General features: G+C 41.2%; 1 protein-coding gene across 8 annotated transcripts in view; it reads right to left on the bottom strand.

Moving 5' to 3' along the window:
* Positions 1-13,537, bottom strand: part of Sh3kbp1 (SH3 domain containing kinase binding protein 1) — a 324,470-nt gene that overhangs the window by 245,629 nt on the left and 65,304 nt on the right. Inside the window, exon 1 of one of the 8 annotated variants that reach the window (XM_063242893.1) lies at positions 948-1,174. The exons of the other annotated variants lie outside the window; for them this stretch is intronic. Within the exon in view, the coding sequence (XP_063098963.1) occupies positions 948-998 (51 nt within the window). The 5' untranslated portion in view covers positions 999-1,174. Of the gene's footprint in view, positions 1-947; positions 1,175-13,537 lie in introns of those variants that run through there. 8 annotated transcript variants of the gene reach the window in all.

Below are 13,537 nucleotides of genomic sequence, written 5' to 3' on the forward strand. Positions count from 1 at the left end.
TACTCTTAACTTGGAAACTCGAAGCTGAACAAGAAATGACTCTTCTGAATTACCACCCTCCCTTGAGAACCCATCACAGAACCTCCTGACATAAGTCCCCAAGCCTCGGCATCTTTAACTCAAATATACCTGTGAGGCATAAGCATGACTCACTCAGATCTGCCTGTACGTTTGGGGACAAGAAAGGGGACAAGAAAGTGCCAGGTGCCTTCACATTCATTACTTCAAACAATCTAGCAGCTCTGTGAAGGCATATGATTGAAATTTTCAGGTGCAAAAAATAAAACATGGATGAATTTTTGTTAGTGGCTAGATAGACAGCAGAGTATTGAACTTAGCCCGATAGTTTGGCGCGGCATCTAGCAATGGAACACTGCTCTTCATAGGCCTCAGCTGACTTTTTATCCCACCTCCCATCTCATTCTTATTTCTTCCTGAGCACGGGAAAGCTGGATTCCACACCTGGCTTCATCCCAGATTCCCAAATTGGCAGCTGGCTCAGATATGCTACTTGCTCCCAACTCCAGACAGGGAACCCTCGCTGCCGCAACAGATGCCTGCCAGGGGCTTGACTGGATGGGGCTGCCTGAGTGAAGTGTCCCTCAGAGAAAACTCATCTGGCTGTAAACAGCAGCCAGAGAAGGAAAGAGAGACCAAATGGGATGGGGGGAGGGCTGTTCAAAGTCTTCATCAAACACCACTACAAAAAAGGACTTGGCCAAAAGGAGCTACTTCTGTCACAGAGAACGACTTGGGAGCAGAAATTCCCTTTTGCCACAAAAAAGAAAACCGAACCTGGGTCCGAGTGGGAAATAGTGTAAGTCGCCATTTCAGAAGGACTGAGCTGAGATCAAATTCCCTGTCATGTCTCCCTCTTAGACAGTTAGGACCTGGCTACAAAAGATGCAGATGTAATAAGAATCAAAACAGATGTATGGCCTACTTACACTCTCAGACAGGTCTGCGGCACTCTGGGCTTTGGCTGCTGAAACCTCCATTCTGTGGAGAATGAAATGGTGATTTCTGGCTGACTAAACTCCAGGCAGGAGTGAGTTCTGCACTCGTCGTGAACTGCAAGCCTCTCTGATTCACTTGGCAGCAGAATTATTCTAAGCATCCTGTCCCATACCCAAGCCGCCTGCCCCTCCCACTACACATTCACACTGGCGGGGCTTTTTTTTTCTTTTTCTTTTTTTTTTTTTAAATTCTTTACATTTAGGCCTGTCACAAATCAAGTGAAACTTATTTTTCAAAATCAGTCCAATCTCTGACACTTGAGAGAGTGGAACCTTTATAACCCAAGAGGAGGAAGAGCCACCCAATTAGGAAGAAGTTACAATTAACATGAGAGAGAAGAGTTGGAGAACCGCAGAGTCTGCAGCAACAGCAAAATGGAGATTATTTGAGACAGCTGAGATACTCCACCCAGGCCTCCAAAAGGAGACATGCACGGGAAACAAAGGGCATATGGTGTTTGCTTTCTTCAACATCCGTTCCCACCACTAAGAGCTGCACCAGCAAATGCTTATTACTTACATGTGGACAAACCCTGCCTTGAAACAGACTCTGAAATACAGCTCATAATCATATAAATTACTTTGCAGTACACAGACTTACCTTGATTGTTTATTGCTTAATAAGTAGGATTTAACGAAGTCCTAATAACTGGCATAATGTCTATTTGGCTTAGTCAAGCATGAATTATACTTGAAAGAAAGTCCATTTTTGTTAATTTCAAGTTCACACTGTAACTGGAACACTGATATATTCAGAAGAGAATCTTATTTTTTCCCAAAGATTCCAAAGGGCTAACTTAACAACCAGATATTAGTGATTTTCTATTATTCAGTACTATTTATATTTATATTTTATTTAAATATTTCTATCCTAAAGCAAACAGGTTTTCTAATATAACTTAAATTATTTATTTCTCACATGTGTTAATGTGTACACCATCCCCAATATGTACTGTGCACACTATTAAACTATCCTAAGTTAAACCTCAATGTATTCCCTGAGCATAAGAAATTCCTAAATCGGTGAGATCTGTATTGACGTCACTTTCCAGGGACTTGAAGCTAGAGTTGGTTTCAAAAATGTTCACCTACTGTTATTACTCTCCAGCATTTTGAGATCATGAGTCACATTCTCTATCACACAGCCAGGATTGTCTACTTGCCTATAGCAAAAAAGTTCAAAGTCAGAGAACTACTTTGCCTCTGGCTCAACATAGAAAACAGCTCCCAAAAGTGAAAGGAATCGAGGGACAAACAATCCAACATCGTTGCTCAAAAACCCTCAGTAAGTACCACTGGTTCCCATCCTTTTTCTCTGGCAGGGTCCACTGTTGGTCACAGGTCCCCATTCTCAGCTCCAGAGGAGCAGCCTAATCACTTCTAAGCCAACCACTGGTCCAGAGTGGGCAACAGAAACTAAAGTCGCCCAATGGGCATGCAGGAAAGGACTTCTCCATACAATTTGCGAACAGCAAAGCAAAAGATCCCACTGCCAATGGATGCCATCCTACAACCAAGGAACCCAGCCCCCGGCCAGAGCTACTACAAGATTGGCACTATGGAGGAGAGATGCCAATAACACAGGTTTCTGATGTCATATTGAGGGGCTGATCACATTGCCTCTGGTCTTCCAATTATATAAGAAAAAATGGTGGGGGGGGTTCGGTTCTGGGAATCAAACTCACAACTTCACACTTTCCAGGCAGGTGCTGTGCCGCTAAGCGGAATCCCCAGCAAACGTGTATTTAAGAGGGTCCCAGACAACAAGTTTGTTATGTGCAACCTAAAGCATGCTGACAGGGATGGGCTAAGCAGGAGCTGGGAGGCCAAGAGCATGAGTTTATAATTTGGCAAAGAGATTCTTAAGGTAAATAATATGCTCACCAAAAAACTCTCCTTAAAGGAAAAGGAGAAATTATAAAGAGTGGTTGCCCAGGGCACCACATGGAAAGTGGGGAGTGACTACAAATGGGCACAAGGCATGTGGCCCAAAGGATGATGAGAATGTTGGAGAATTAGACTGTGGCAATCATTACACAACTCTGTAAATGTACTAAAAGTCAGTGAATGGGGTGGTTTTACGATATCTAAAATAGATTTCATAAAATTATTTTTAAAAGCCGTAAGGACACAGAATAAAACTTCCCCGACCTCTGATGATGGCACAATCCCCCTTAAATCCTTCCTTCAGTAGTTACCCTTAGAGTCTGAGTTCCTTACAAGGAAGCCAGATGTTGATGCCCACCTACAATCCCAGCATTTAACAGGCTGAGGCAAGAGGATAGCAAGTTTGAGTCCACTCAATTCAACTTAATGAGACCCTGTTTCAAAATAAAAGAGGGCTCTGGATGTACTTCAGTGTGAAAGCCCTGGGTTCAATCCCCAGCACTACCCAAAATTTTAAGAAGTAAGTTCTTTACAAGAGTGTACAAGATCTCACCAACTTCCTTGCCTTGCTTCCTCACACTTACCATCTTCCTGGCAAGGCTGATTTTCCGATAGGCGCCCTCCTCCCCAGTGGCACCAATCCATTCTCTTCGCCTGATCATATTCCTTCCGATCTACGCTAGACTCTGAGGCCTTCTGTGTGTGTGTCCCTTCCAGGCTGGCCTCAAACTTGTGGTTCTCCTGCCTCACTCCCTCTGTGAATGCGGGAACTACATCACAATGGGTACAGAAAGTGTGTTTCAGGCAGTCCCTCTCCCAAGGCTCAGCTCCCAGGGCCTAGAGCACTACGGGGACACAGAAGACACTTGGTAGGCATCCATTACACTCCTCTCATCTCGCTCTTTCCAGAAGGGCTGCCGTTTCTCCCACAGGTCATTTGTTTCATCGGAGCCAGAGGTTTGAAAGCCAGAGACAAGTTCCAGATGTCCTTGCTCACACCCACACCCACTGTCCTACAATGACTTCAAGCTCAGGACAGGACAAAGCCCGCTCCAGGCACCCACAATGTAGAAGTCAGGCCCTAGCAGAAACCCATCCTGCTGATCACCCTTAGCATTTCTGTTTCTCTGCTCAGACACTCTTTGGGACAGACGTTTCCGGGGACAATGCAAAATGTATCTCACAACTTATAAGCTTCAGAAGAGGATAGTGAGAGAACCCAAATTTTTTCTCCAACTATGGGGTTTCCCTTACCTTAAACAAGAAAGGAAAGTCATAAATACAATAATGGGAAACTTTTGAAGAAAAACTGCAAGAGAGGGACTGAGGACAGGATGAAAACTGTGAACATCAGTCCACACATGGTGTTTTATCTTCCTGTTTGACCTCAGGAAAAGATTAATAGTACAGTTTGGGAAAGTTTGAAAAGCCACTTGCTGAGTTGTCTCAGTTATCAAAACAGAAAAGGCCTAGGGAGTAGGAAAAAGATTATACATACGTGTGTATATACACATACATATATATCATATATATATATATATATATATATATATACAAGATAGATAATTATACTTCTAATCTCTGTGATTTCACTGTTCAATTGTTTAATGTTTTTTTTCAGGCCTATATCTTATAATCTGAACAACTACATAGAAGATAACAATATGTAATTATTAACCATTGTTAATCTCCTATGATTTGGTTTGAAATTCTCTCTTTTCTATTCTTTTTTTTTTCATTTTAAAACATTTTTTTAAAAATCAGAAAAAGTCATATGTTCTACAAAGGGAGAAACCTACAAAAAGCCCTCCATGAGATCTGCTTCAGTACAACAAAGACAGCCTGCTTTCCAGCTTGTCTACACACCACTAAAATGAAACCCCAAACCCAGGAGCAGAGGAAAGCGCTGAAGTGACACTTTAAACACTCACAATGGTAATTTCAACTCCTACCTCATAATCATGACTTCTCTTTTCCATATTTGGGCCCTGGCCTCCCTGGACACACTCCATGAGTCTTTACAGACATTATCTAATGCTAGGAAGGTCAGCGGGCTAACCATTAAGTACTTTTTTTCTCCACACTCTGACTTCAGCCAGTCTGGACCCAATCATCAGAAACTCACTTCCCTTTTGGGGCTGGTACCTGCTAAGATTTCTCACATACTCTGGGTCCAAGAGAAGCTCTTAGGATGTCAGAAAGCTTGACTTTAAGCATCTCAATCTGGTTCTTCCAGTGAAGTTTTCCAAGTTGTCATTACTGCCCTCTTGCCCCTAGTAAACAAAACTAACAGCTTTACTATCAAATCACTTCCACTGCTTTTTTTTCCTTTTTTCCAATACCTGCCAGGCTCATCCCAATAGACTCTAGGCAGAACTGGCAGGGCCCTGGGAAACAGAGCTGCTTAAAATCTTCTGAATGATTCTGGTGATCCACACAGCCTGAGGCAGAGGGCGGGGTCTCCAAGGGTAGACATGTTTGCTACTAAAAATAGCATTACCTGGGAGCCTCTTAGAAATGCAGCATCTCAGCTTCTCCATACCCAGCCACTGCCAGCTCAGCGCCCTGTGAGAGCGTGCATTTTACCAACAGCCTCAGGAGAGGGCACATCAGATGGAAGAACACGGGCTACACCACCATCTGGCTTTAGAATCTTCTCAGTTATATTAATGGGAGAGCACCATCAAAAAGCACGCTGGAAATTTTTGTCAGGGTTGTGTTTTTGTTTTTATTTTGTGGTGCTGGGTATTTTAACAGGGACTTGCACACACTCGGCAAGCACCATGTCACTGAGCCATACCCCCAGCCCCTCGGCATCTTATTAATGAACAATGAGGCCCAATCACACACCGTCTTTCTCTGCCCTCCCAGAAAATAGAATTTGTCAGGTTAAATATAAAGGGAGTCAAAAACTAGACACAACCTGTTTTATAAATTAAAGCAATACATATTTCCATTTATGCTGGCAATATCAACACTTTCATTACTGCACATGTTTAAAGCCATCAATCACATTCAAGTCCTAGAGAATCAAGGCAGCAGAACCTGCAAAATCTTTTAATATTGAGGAACTTTACATAGAACCAAGGCATGCCAGGATAAACACTTCTTGGAACAAATGACAACTACCAATTGCATTCACTCGTAAAAATCAATATACTCAAAGAAACTTTAAAAATCCATATGCCTATTTCCCTTCAAATAATATTGTAAGGCATTCATAGGAAGTTGTGATTTCAATTGAGATGTTAAAAAACAATCTCATAGTACCCTACCACAGAGCTCAGCCAAGATTCCCAGCAGGCTCTCAGAACCTGACAGATTTGGGTACCCCCTCATGCTAATTAATTACCATCTGGTTTGGGGTTTTTTTAAACATAGAAGCAGCCACCCAGACAATGCTGTACAATCATACAATTAGGGGTGAGAGAGCACAGACTTAGTTAAACCACCTACAAGCTCAAACCCAGATCTAGAATATACAAACTGTGCTCCCTGGGCAAGTTACTTAACATCTCTGCTCCATGGGAAGCACTACCTAAAGGTTTGCTGTTTTTCTCACTTAGCATATAATCCCATAAATGGTACAAATACCAGAACTGTGCATACAGTAGATGCTCAATTATATGGCTGGTTGGAGGATACTCAACCTGGATTGTATTTTCTTCAATGAATCTATATTACCAAGCACCAGTAGCCTTTTAGTGTGTCAAATAAAGTTGCCATGGGAAAGTTTTTTCTTCCTTCATTTTTGTTTGTTTGTTTTGCCAGTGCTGGGGTTGGAACCCAGAGTTTCACACAAGATAAGCAAGCACTATACTACTGAGCTATACACCTAGGCTATACTCATCCTTTCATTTAACGTAATATTCCCTTTCTCCAATCATGACCTTGTTGTGTTCATATTATGCTTCATTTCTTCTCAAAGTATAAATATCAGCTACAGAAAAAAGTATGAAAAGCATATGAGCCGATGAAGTATACAAAACATCAGACTGACGTCAATTACTTGACAGTTACCGAGATCACAAAAACTGATTTCCAGAATGTTCTGATTAGGGAAGTGCCAGATAACACTGTTATCACCGTATTAATTTTTCTTTTTTGGTACCTGGGATCAAACTCACAATCTTGTGTTTGCCAGGTAGGCGCTTATGCCGCAGAGGTAAATTCCCAGCTCCACAGTATTAATCTTACATAGTAACGTTCACAGTAGTAACACAGCAGAAGGAATTGGGATGTTGCAACTATTTAATCTACCCATTTTCATCTATTTTAAGTAATGAACAAGTGCTAGATCCTTCAACATGTATTTATTAAATGCATTCCCCTTCACTAGCCAAAGATTTAACACTTTTACAAACTGAGTTATCATAAGAATTCAACAATTCAACAAGTCTTCTTTTTCTTTTTTCCACCAAGGCCTCTACTTTTAAGAATAACCAGCCAACCTTCTGGTACTTGTAATGTAATTATGGGAAGTCAGGCTGACAGAGTTCAAATACTAGAGTTGAGCAATAATCTGCAATCTTCATCAAGTCAGGTAACTCTTCAGTTTTCCCATCTGCAGGATGGGATACAGGAATAATCACTACATGGGGCAGGAATTTCAAGGCAAGGAGAAGTAACTGACATAATGTATATCCTTTACAATTATGAAGAAGATGAGTGAAGTATTTATTCATAATTGCAAATGTACATTCCTTTTTATCCTGGGCCTTGACGGGCTTCAGATTCCTCTGGTCCTAAAGTGGTCACAAAGAAGATAGAACAGATCGGGGAAACAAGTAATTCCTACACGTATTTAAAGAGAGAGAATTATGTAAGCTAGAAAAAACCCACCCGCCACTTCCTCACCTAGGTTAGCTGAGACACAGCTGCAAGACGGCTTTCATAAGCAACATGCCCATAGCATTTGTTCCTTTCAAAGTATGATTACACTGAGGGGATCCAAACTTGCTCACACCTCTGGACTTTTGCACTTGCTGTTCTCTGCATAGATGGCTCTTAATAGCAGGACTTTCTTCATCAATCATATATGAGCTCCCACATCACCTCCCGTGACAGGTCTTCCTCACGGCTCCATGTGAAAATAGCCCACACACGCCACCAGCCACTCTATGATACTTTGCCCCTCTTGTATTTCTTCACTGCATGTTTTACTACCCATAATTATTTTTCACTCATCTATAGTTATGCTCTCTGTCCTCTGTTAGACTTCAAGCTAAGAGCTCAGACCTTGTTAAATCCATTCTAAAAATGGCACCTAAAATAGTGTTCAAGGGTACTCAGTGGACAGGGATAATGTATGTGTGCATGGCTTCAGAGCTCCAACAGCTCCATCACATTCACATCTGGTCCAAGTGATTGCTTCGTCTCTTTAGACTGTTTTACTTGTCTTTGGCACGCCTTGTAGTTTTCACTTGAAAGTTAGACCTTTTTTATAGAGCAGTACATGCTTAGGTAAATGCGTCTTTCATGTGGGGATTTGTATTACTCTAAACAGAAGTTGCGTTACATTAAGGTCTGTTATTCCTACGGATGTCAGAAACTTCAGACTCCTCTGGTGATGTTTTCTCGTCCCTTCTCTTCTCTTTGGGTCTTCCGTTTGTGCTGCTCTCTAGAGCAAGCCTGTCTCTTGCGGCTTTCCCTGCTATAGCCCACTGTTGTTATTCCTGGAGGCTTGTTGGCATGCTGGTGGAACTGAAGAGAGCAGTTCTCGAATAGTCTAAGCCTCACTCTGTGGAGTACATAATAGGCCAGTGTTTTGGGGTGTAGACTTCACAGGTGTTTTGTGCCTCTCTTTCAGGGCTGGAGCTCCCCCACCTCCTTCCCCCAGCTACAGTGGTTAGCACCAGTGTTCTCAGGCTACCTCCATCTCAAGGCCCCTTTTCCTGTAGATTGCAACTCGTTTCAGCTAAGACGGGGAAGGGGGCAAGGCCAGGAGTGGTGGCTGGGTGAGTTCCCTTTGCCCAGTTGCAATGGTGTTTTACCAGAGCCCTCACACCATGTCCTTCCCCGGCAGAATAAGCCTTTTCCTCTTTGACTAGATTTTTCAGCAGTTCTGAGCTTACTCCATGAGTTTTCTCTCCATTTTTCCCTAATCCTAAGAGATCCAGGTGGAGCGCCTAGAGGAAATCCAGCAAAGGAATAAAACCCCCTCCTCCCTCCAACTACTATGCCCAGGAGCTTCATGTTCTCAAGGCAAGCAACTCTCTGTCTCCTGCCATTTGTCATGTTTTCTAGCTTAGCTTTTCAATCCATTTCTACGACATCTGGCAGCTTCTGCTGCTATAAGTTAAACGCTCAGGTCCTGTCCATGTTTCAGAAGATAGATCTCTCTCTCTCTCCAGATTCTGAAATGGCCACTTGCTCCTGAAACTCAGTTCTTTGTTATTTTCCAGGCTGCTCAGATTTTTTCTTGGAAGCGTGGGAGGGACATGTTTGCAGCTCTCTACATCTCAGAGCTGAAACCAGAAGTGTATCTTATTTATTTTTAAAGGATCAGAGGTATGATAAAATGGTATTTGATAAAACTAGGTGGTGGGTAGCTAGATGTGGGTTATATTCTCATACTCTTATGCATTGTAATAGCTTCATAACACCTCATATTATAAAATTAAGGTGTAAGTGGTCATGGTAGAAAACAGTACTATAATATAAATAGATTGAAATATGCATACAACATTTGGGTTTTATTCAGTAATTTACAGAGATCACCTGAATTTTCAAAAACAACCAGTAGTTTTGGCAACATTTTAGAAACTATCTTTTTTTTATTGGTACCGGGGATCGAACTCACGACTACCTGCTTGCAAGGCAGGTGCTTATGCTGCCGAGCTAAATCCGCAGCCCCCAGAAACTATTTTTTAAAACATTGTCTCAATATATCATTAAATTTCAGTGTCAAAGAAACGAAAAGAAATCAAAGTAGAAAAAGTAATATACTAAAATAAAAGAAATTTACTTGAAAATGTACATTTATAAATATATATATATATATATATATATATATATATAAATTACATGTTCATTCACTGTCCTTTAAACTGATACCCAACTATCATTATCAAAATTCATGGAATTGAAAATTACAATATATCAGCCAGCCAGTGTCAGGTCCCAGTCTGCAATATATAACACAACACATACACTAGTAGTCAGACATGTAAGATTTTAGATTGCCACTCTTTTCTTACCCATATTCCTAATTTAATATAATCAGTAATCATATGTAAATACAAGGAACATCAGTTTGATAAAATCACTTCATGGAAATCATTTTCACTTAAATAATTCACTAACTTAGATAACAGCAAATTATATACTATTAAAAAGTGAACCATTTAATAACTAAAATTTCTGATTAATCTTAAAGATGGTATGTTAAATTCAGTTAAACCAAATGAATATTTAACATGCTCATTCTCTGCCCATAAGACTCTAGCCACTCTGGGTTGAAATGAATCACCTACCAGTCTCTGCCATCAAGGCAGACAAGCAAGAGAAACCTAAGCAACCAGCAGTCCAACAACTGCAAGTGCATGCCACAAACCAAGAATTGTCCTGCACTTACTTTTATTACAAACAGAGTAGGTGACTTTTAATTGTTTTTATGCTTTAATTTTCACTTACACCTTCCAATTGAAAGAAAAAAAGAAATACAATTTTTAGTAAAGTGAAGCCTCATTTTGGCTTTCACTATAATGAAGGCCCAACCTTGTCTGTAATGGGACTAAAATGCAATGACCAATCTGTGGTTTTAACTATCCTGTACACTGTGAGATGCACCCCAGGTAGAACTGCAATCAGGGCCACCATTTAGACAGCTAGATAACACACTTCACCCTGCCCAAGAACAGTAGCTTATCAACTTTACTATGTTATTACAAGGACTGTTTACAGATTAGTTATATCTCTCCATTCCAACAGGCCTGAAATTAGATTTCATATCTAGCTTGAGGGCTGCAGATTGTGCTCAGTTTAAAGTTGACAGCACCCTAGACTTGACTGTCACCTGAAAATATCTGTTAATGGAACTCATTCAAATCAAATTTTAAAATAAAAGGATGAGTTAAATTGAATAAGAAACATCAGAGGCTAAAAATGGAATAAGGTATATGGATTTTTAACCACCACTGACAGCAGAAGCTCACACTATAATTGCATGGATTATATGTGCCAAAGAGATCAGCCATCATGTGACATTTTGAACCAAATAATAGAGCAGCCCTAGAAGAAATAGCAATAAGCACAAAAATTTCTCGGCACTAAAACCACACAAACCTGACATGCTCCATATTCAAATTTGTTTCAGAGTTCACATTTCGTGCCACCAGAGCCAAATGTCATCATAAGCACACATTTAACATAGAATAGCTAAAAGTATTTTCACATGACAGATGTATTATTTTGATTGGAAGGTTGGCAATTATCCCAATTTCCAGATCAGGGGAGAGGGGCTGAAGGTGTAGCTAAGTGCTAAATCATCTGCCTAGCTTTGGGTGAGGCCCTGGGTTCCAACTCCCTCCCCACCAGCACTGCCAAAAAAAAATAATGAAAAAAAAAAGATTTGGGAGGAGAAAAAATAGTTGTGCACACACTGATAACTTGGCAGCTGAAAGAAACAGCTGAAGATTGAATTGTGAATATAAGCCAGGCTGTTTGACAGCAATTACACAATGACAGCAGTAAACCTGACTCCTTTACTGGTGTGCCTGTTAAGGTCCCCATATTACAGTGTGACTACAGGCTTAGCAGTTATCACTTACTAATGTTTACGGTTGTAAACAGCTGTCATTGTGCTTTGGCCCATAATTTGTCCCTATTGATTCTGGATGTCATTTCTTTACTATGAATCATATCTGATCTGAAAGCAAAATCCAATGATGCCACAAACAACATACTGCCCAAACATAACCCTGCTAAGAATATACTCACATTTAAATACTTCAACAATTCCTATTACATGTTGGTACAGTCATGAATAAAATGAAGATCTTGTTAATATCTTAAATACAATTTTAATTTAGTTTTTCCTCCTTAATATGTATAGTCCCTTCTGGTTTTCACCCGGCTGCTGCTGTGCTGACACTAGCAACCTGCACTGGCCATCTCAGATCTTGCGAGTGGCTTGACTTATAGCCAGGAAAGCATTTCCCTGAGAGCTGCAGCATGCAGCCATGTGATTCATAGCGTAGGTACAACTGGAACTAGATGAGTTTCACAGGCTTTACTGGTGACCAATGAGTTGGGCAGCCATAGAAGAAAAGCTTGGTGTTAAGAGGTCATAAACGCCCAGAGTGTCACCACACACTGAGCACACCCCTAGAGCTCTGAGGCAAGCAGGGTTCACAAGGTTGCTCAGCTCTGGGTCTCCATCTGGGACCACCCGCCTCCAAAACCCCAGAGCAGGATGTGGTTTGGCTTGAACAACTTTTCAGCTTACCAACTCAGTCAGACCCGTTTTGTTTTGCACCGGCTCCCAGACACAGATCCTCTCCGGGGCCTTTTTGAAACAAATCTGGTGGTCCCAAAGGAAGTATGACAATAAATGAAATGTTTATTCTTTCATGAGAAGCAAAAGAGGTGGCTAGAAACAAAACTGTGCTGACTTCATGCACCTCTTTCCACAAATGAGAGCAAGCAAGCGAGCAAGCGACAGAGAGTGAGAGAGAGAAAGAGAAAGGTTTGGCACTGGTGGATGTTGTGTCTGCGCATTAAAGGAACATTTACATCTTTGCTCCCCCTGAACTTCCTTTAGAATTTTTTATTTCATCTTTGTCACTGGCATAAAGATGACGAAATATACCCCTAAGACTGAGAGGCACTGGTACCCTATTCTAAATTTCCTGGTAATATAAAAAACTAAAATAAAACCAAATGCCTTTTAGGCGGCCCTTTAGAAGCATACTTGCACACGTCCTGCAAAGAGAAACTCCCACCCTCAGTATCAGCCTCAGCTTTCTTTCTAGCCAAAGCTCTTCCTGCTCCTTCCAGGAAAGCCCTCACTAGTTACTGCCCTGGGGAGGGGTACTAGAGCCTGGACATCACTACTTATTCTTTTTTCCAATTTTAGTGAGGCATGATCAACAAATAAGAGCTCCATTTTTATAAAGTGTAGAACATGATTTGGTACATATTTATACTGTAAAATGTAACAAGCAACATGCCTACCACTTCTGAGTTACTCATTTATGGTGAAAACACTTAAGCTTTACTTAACAAATTTCAAGTGTTATACAAAGCATAGAGACCCAGAATGTATTCATCTTATTTTGTCCCCTCTGACTAACATCTCCCCTTTTCTTCCAGGGCAGTCTTTGCTCAGGGGCTCTCTGGCAGGTTGGCTGCAACTGACGGGCATCACAGACTGAGAGACTCTGCCTGTCCCACTCTGTCTTCTCTCATGGAAGCTAGCCCCCAACGTCCCCCAAATGAGCTTCCTGTACTCCCAACTCCTTCACAGCACCTGCATCCAGGAGTACTGAAGTGACAGACACCAAGAATTTCTCCAGTATGTCAGTGCCACTGAGATTTGTTACATAGCTACTGATATTTGTTAACTGGTTAACACGTACCAAACACTACTCGAAGTTGCTCTATATGTATAACCTCACATCATGGGGTGACAG

Source organism: Cavia porcellus, unplaced genomic scaffold (assembly GCF_034190915.1).
Source record: "Cavia porcellus strain 051 isolate PalLab524CR breed Dunkin Hartley unplaced genomic scaffold, mCavPor4.1 scaffold_33, whole genome shotgun sequence".
Taxonomy (NCBI): Eukaryota; Metazoa; Chordata; class Mammalia; order Rodentia; family Caviidae; genus Cavia; species Cavia porcellus.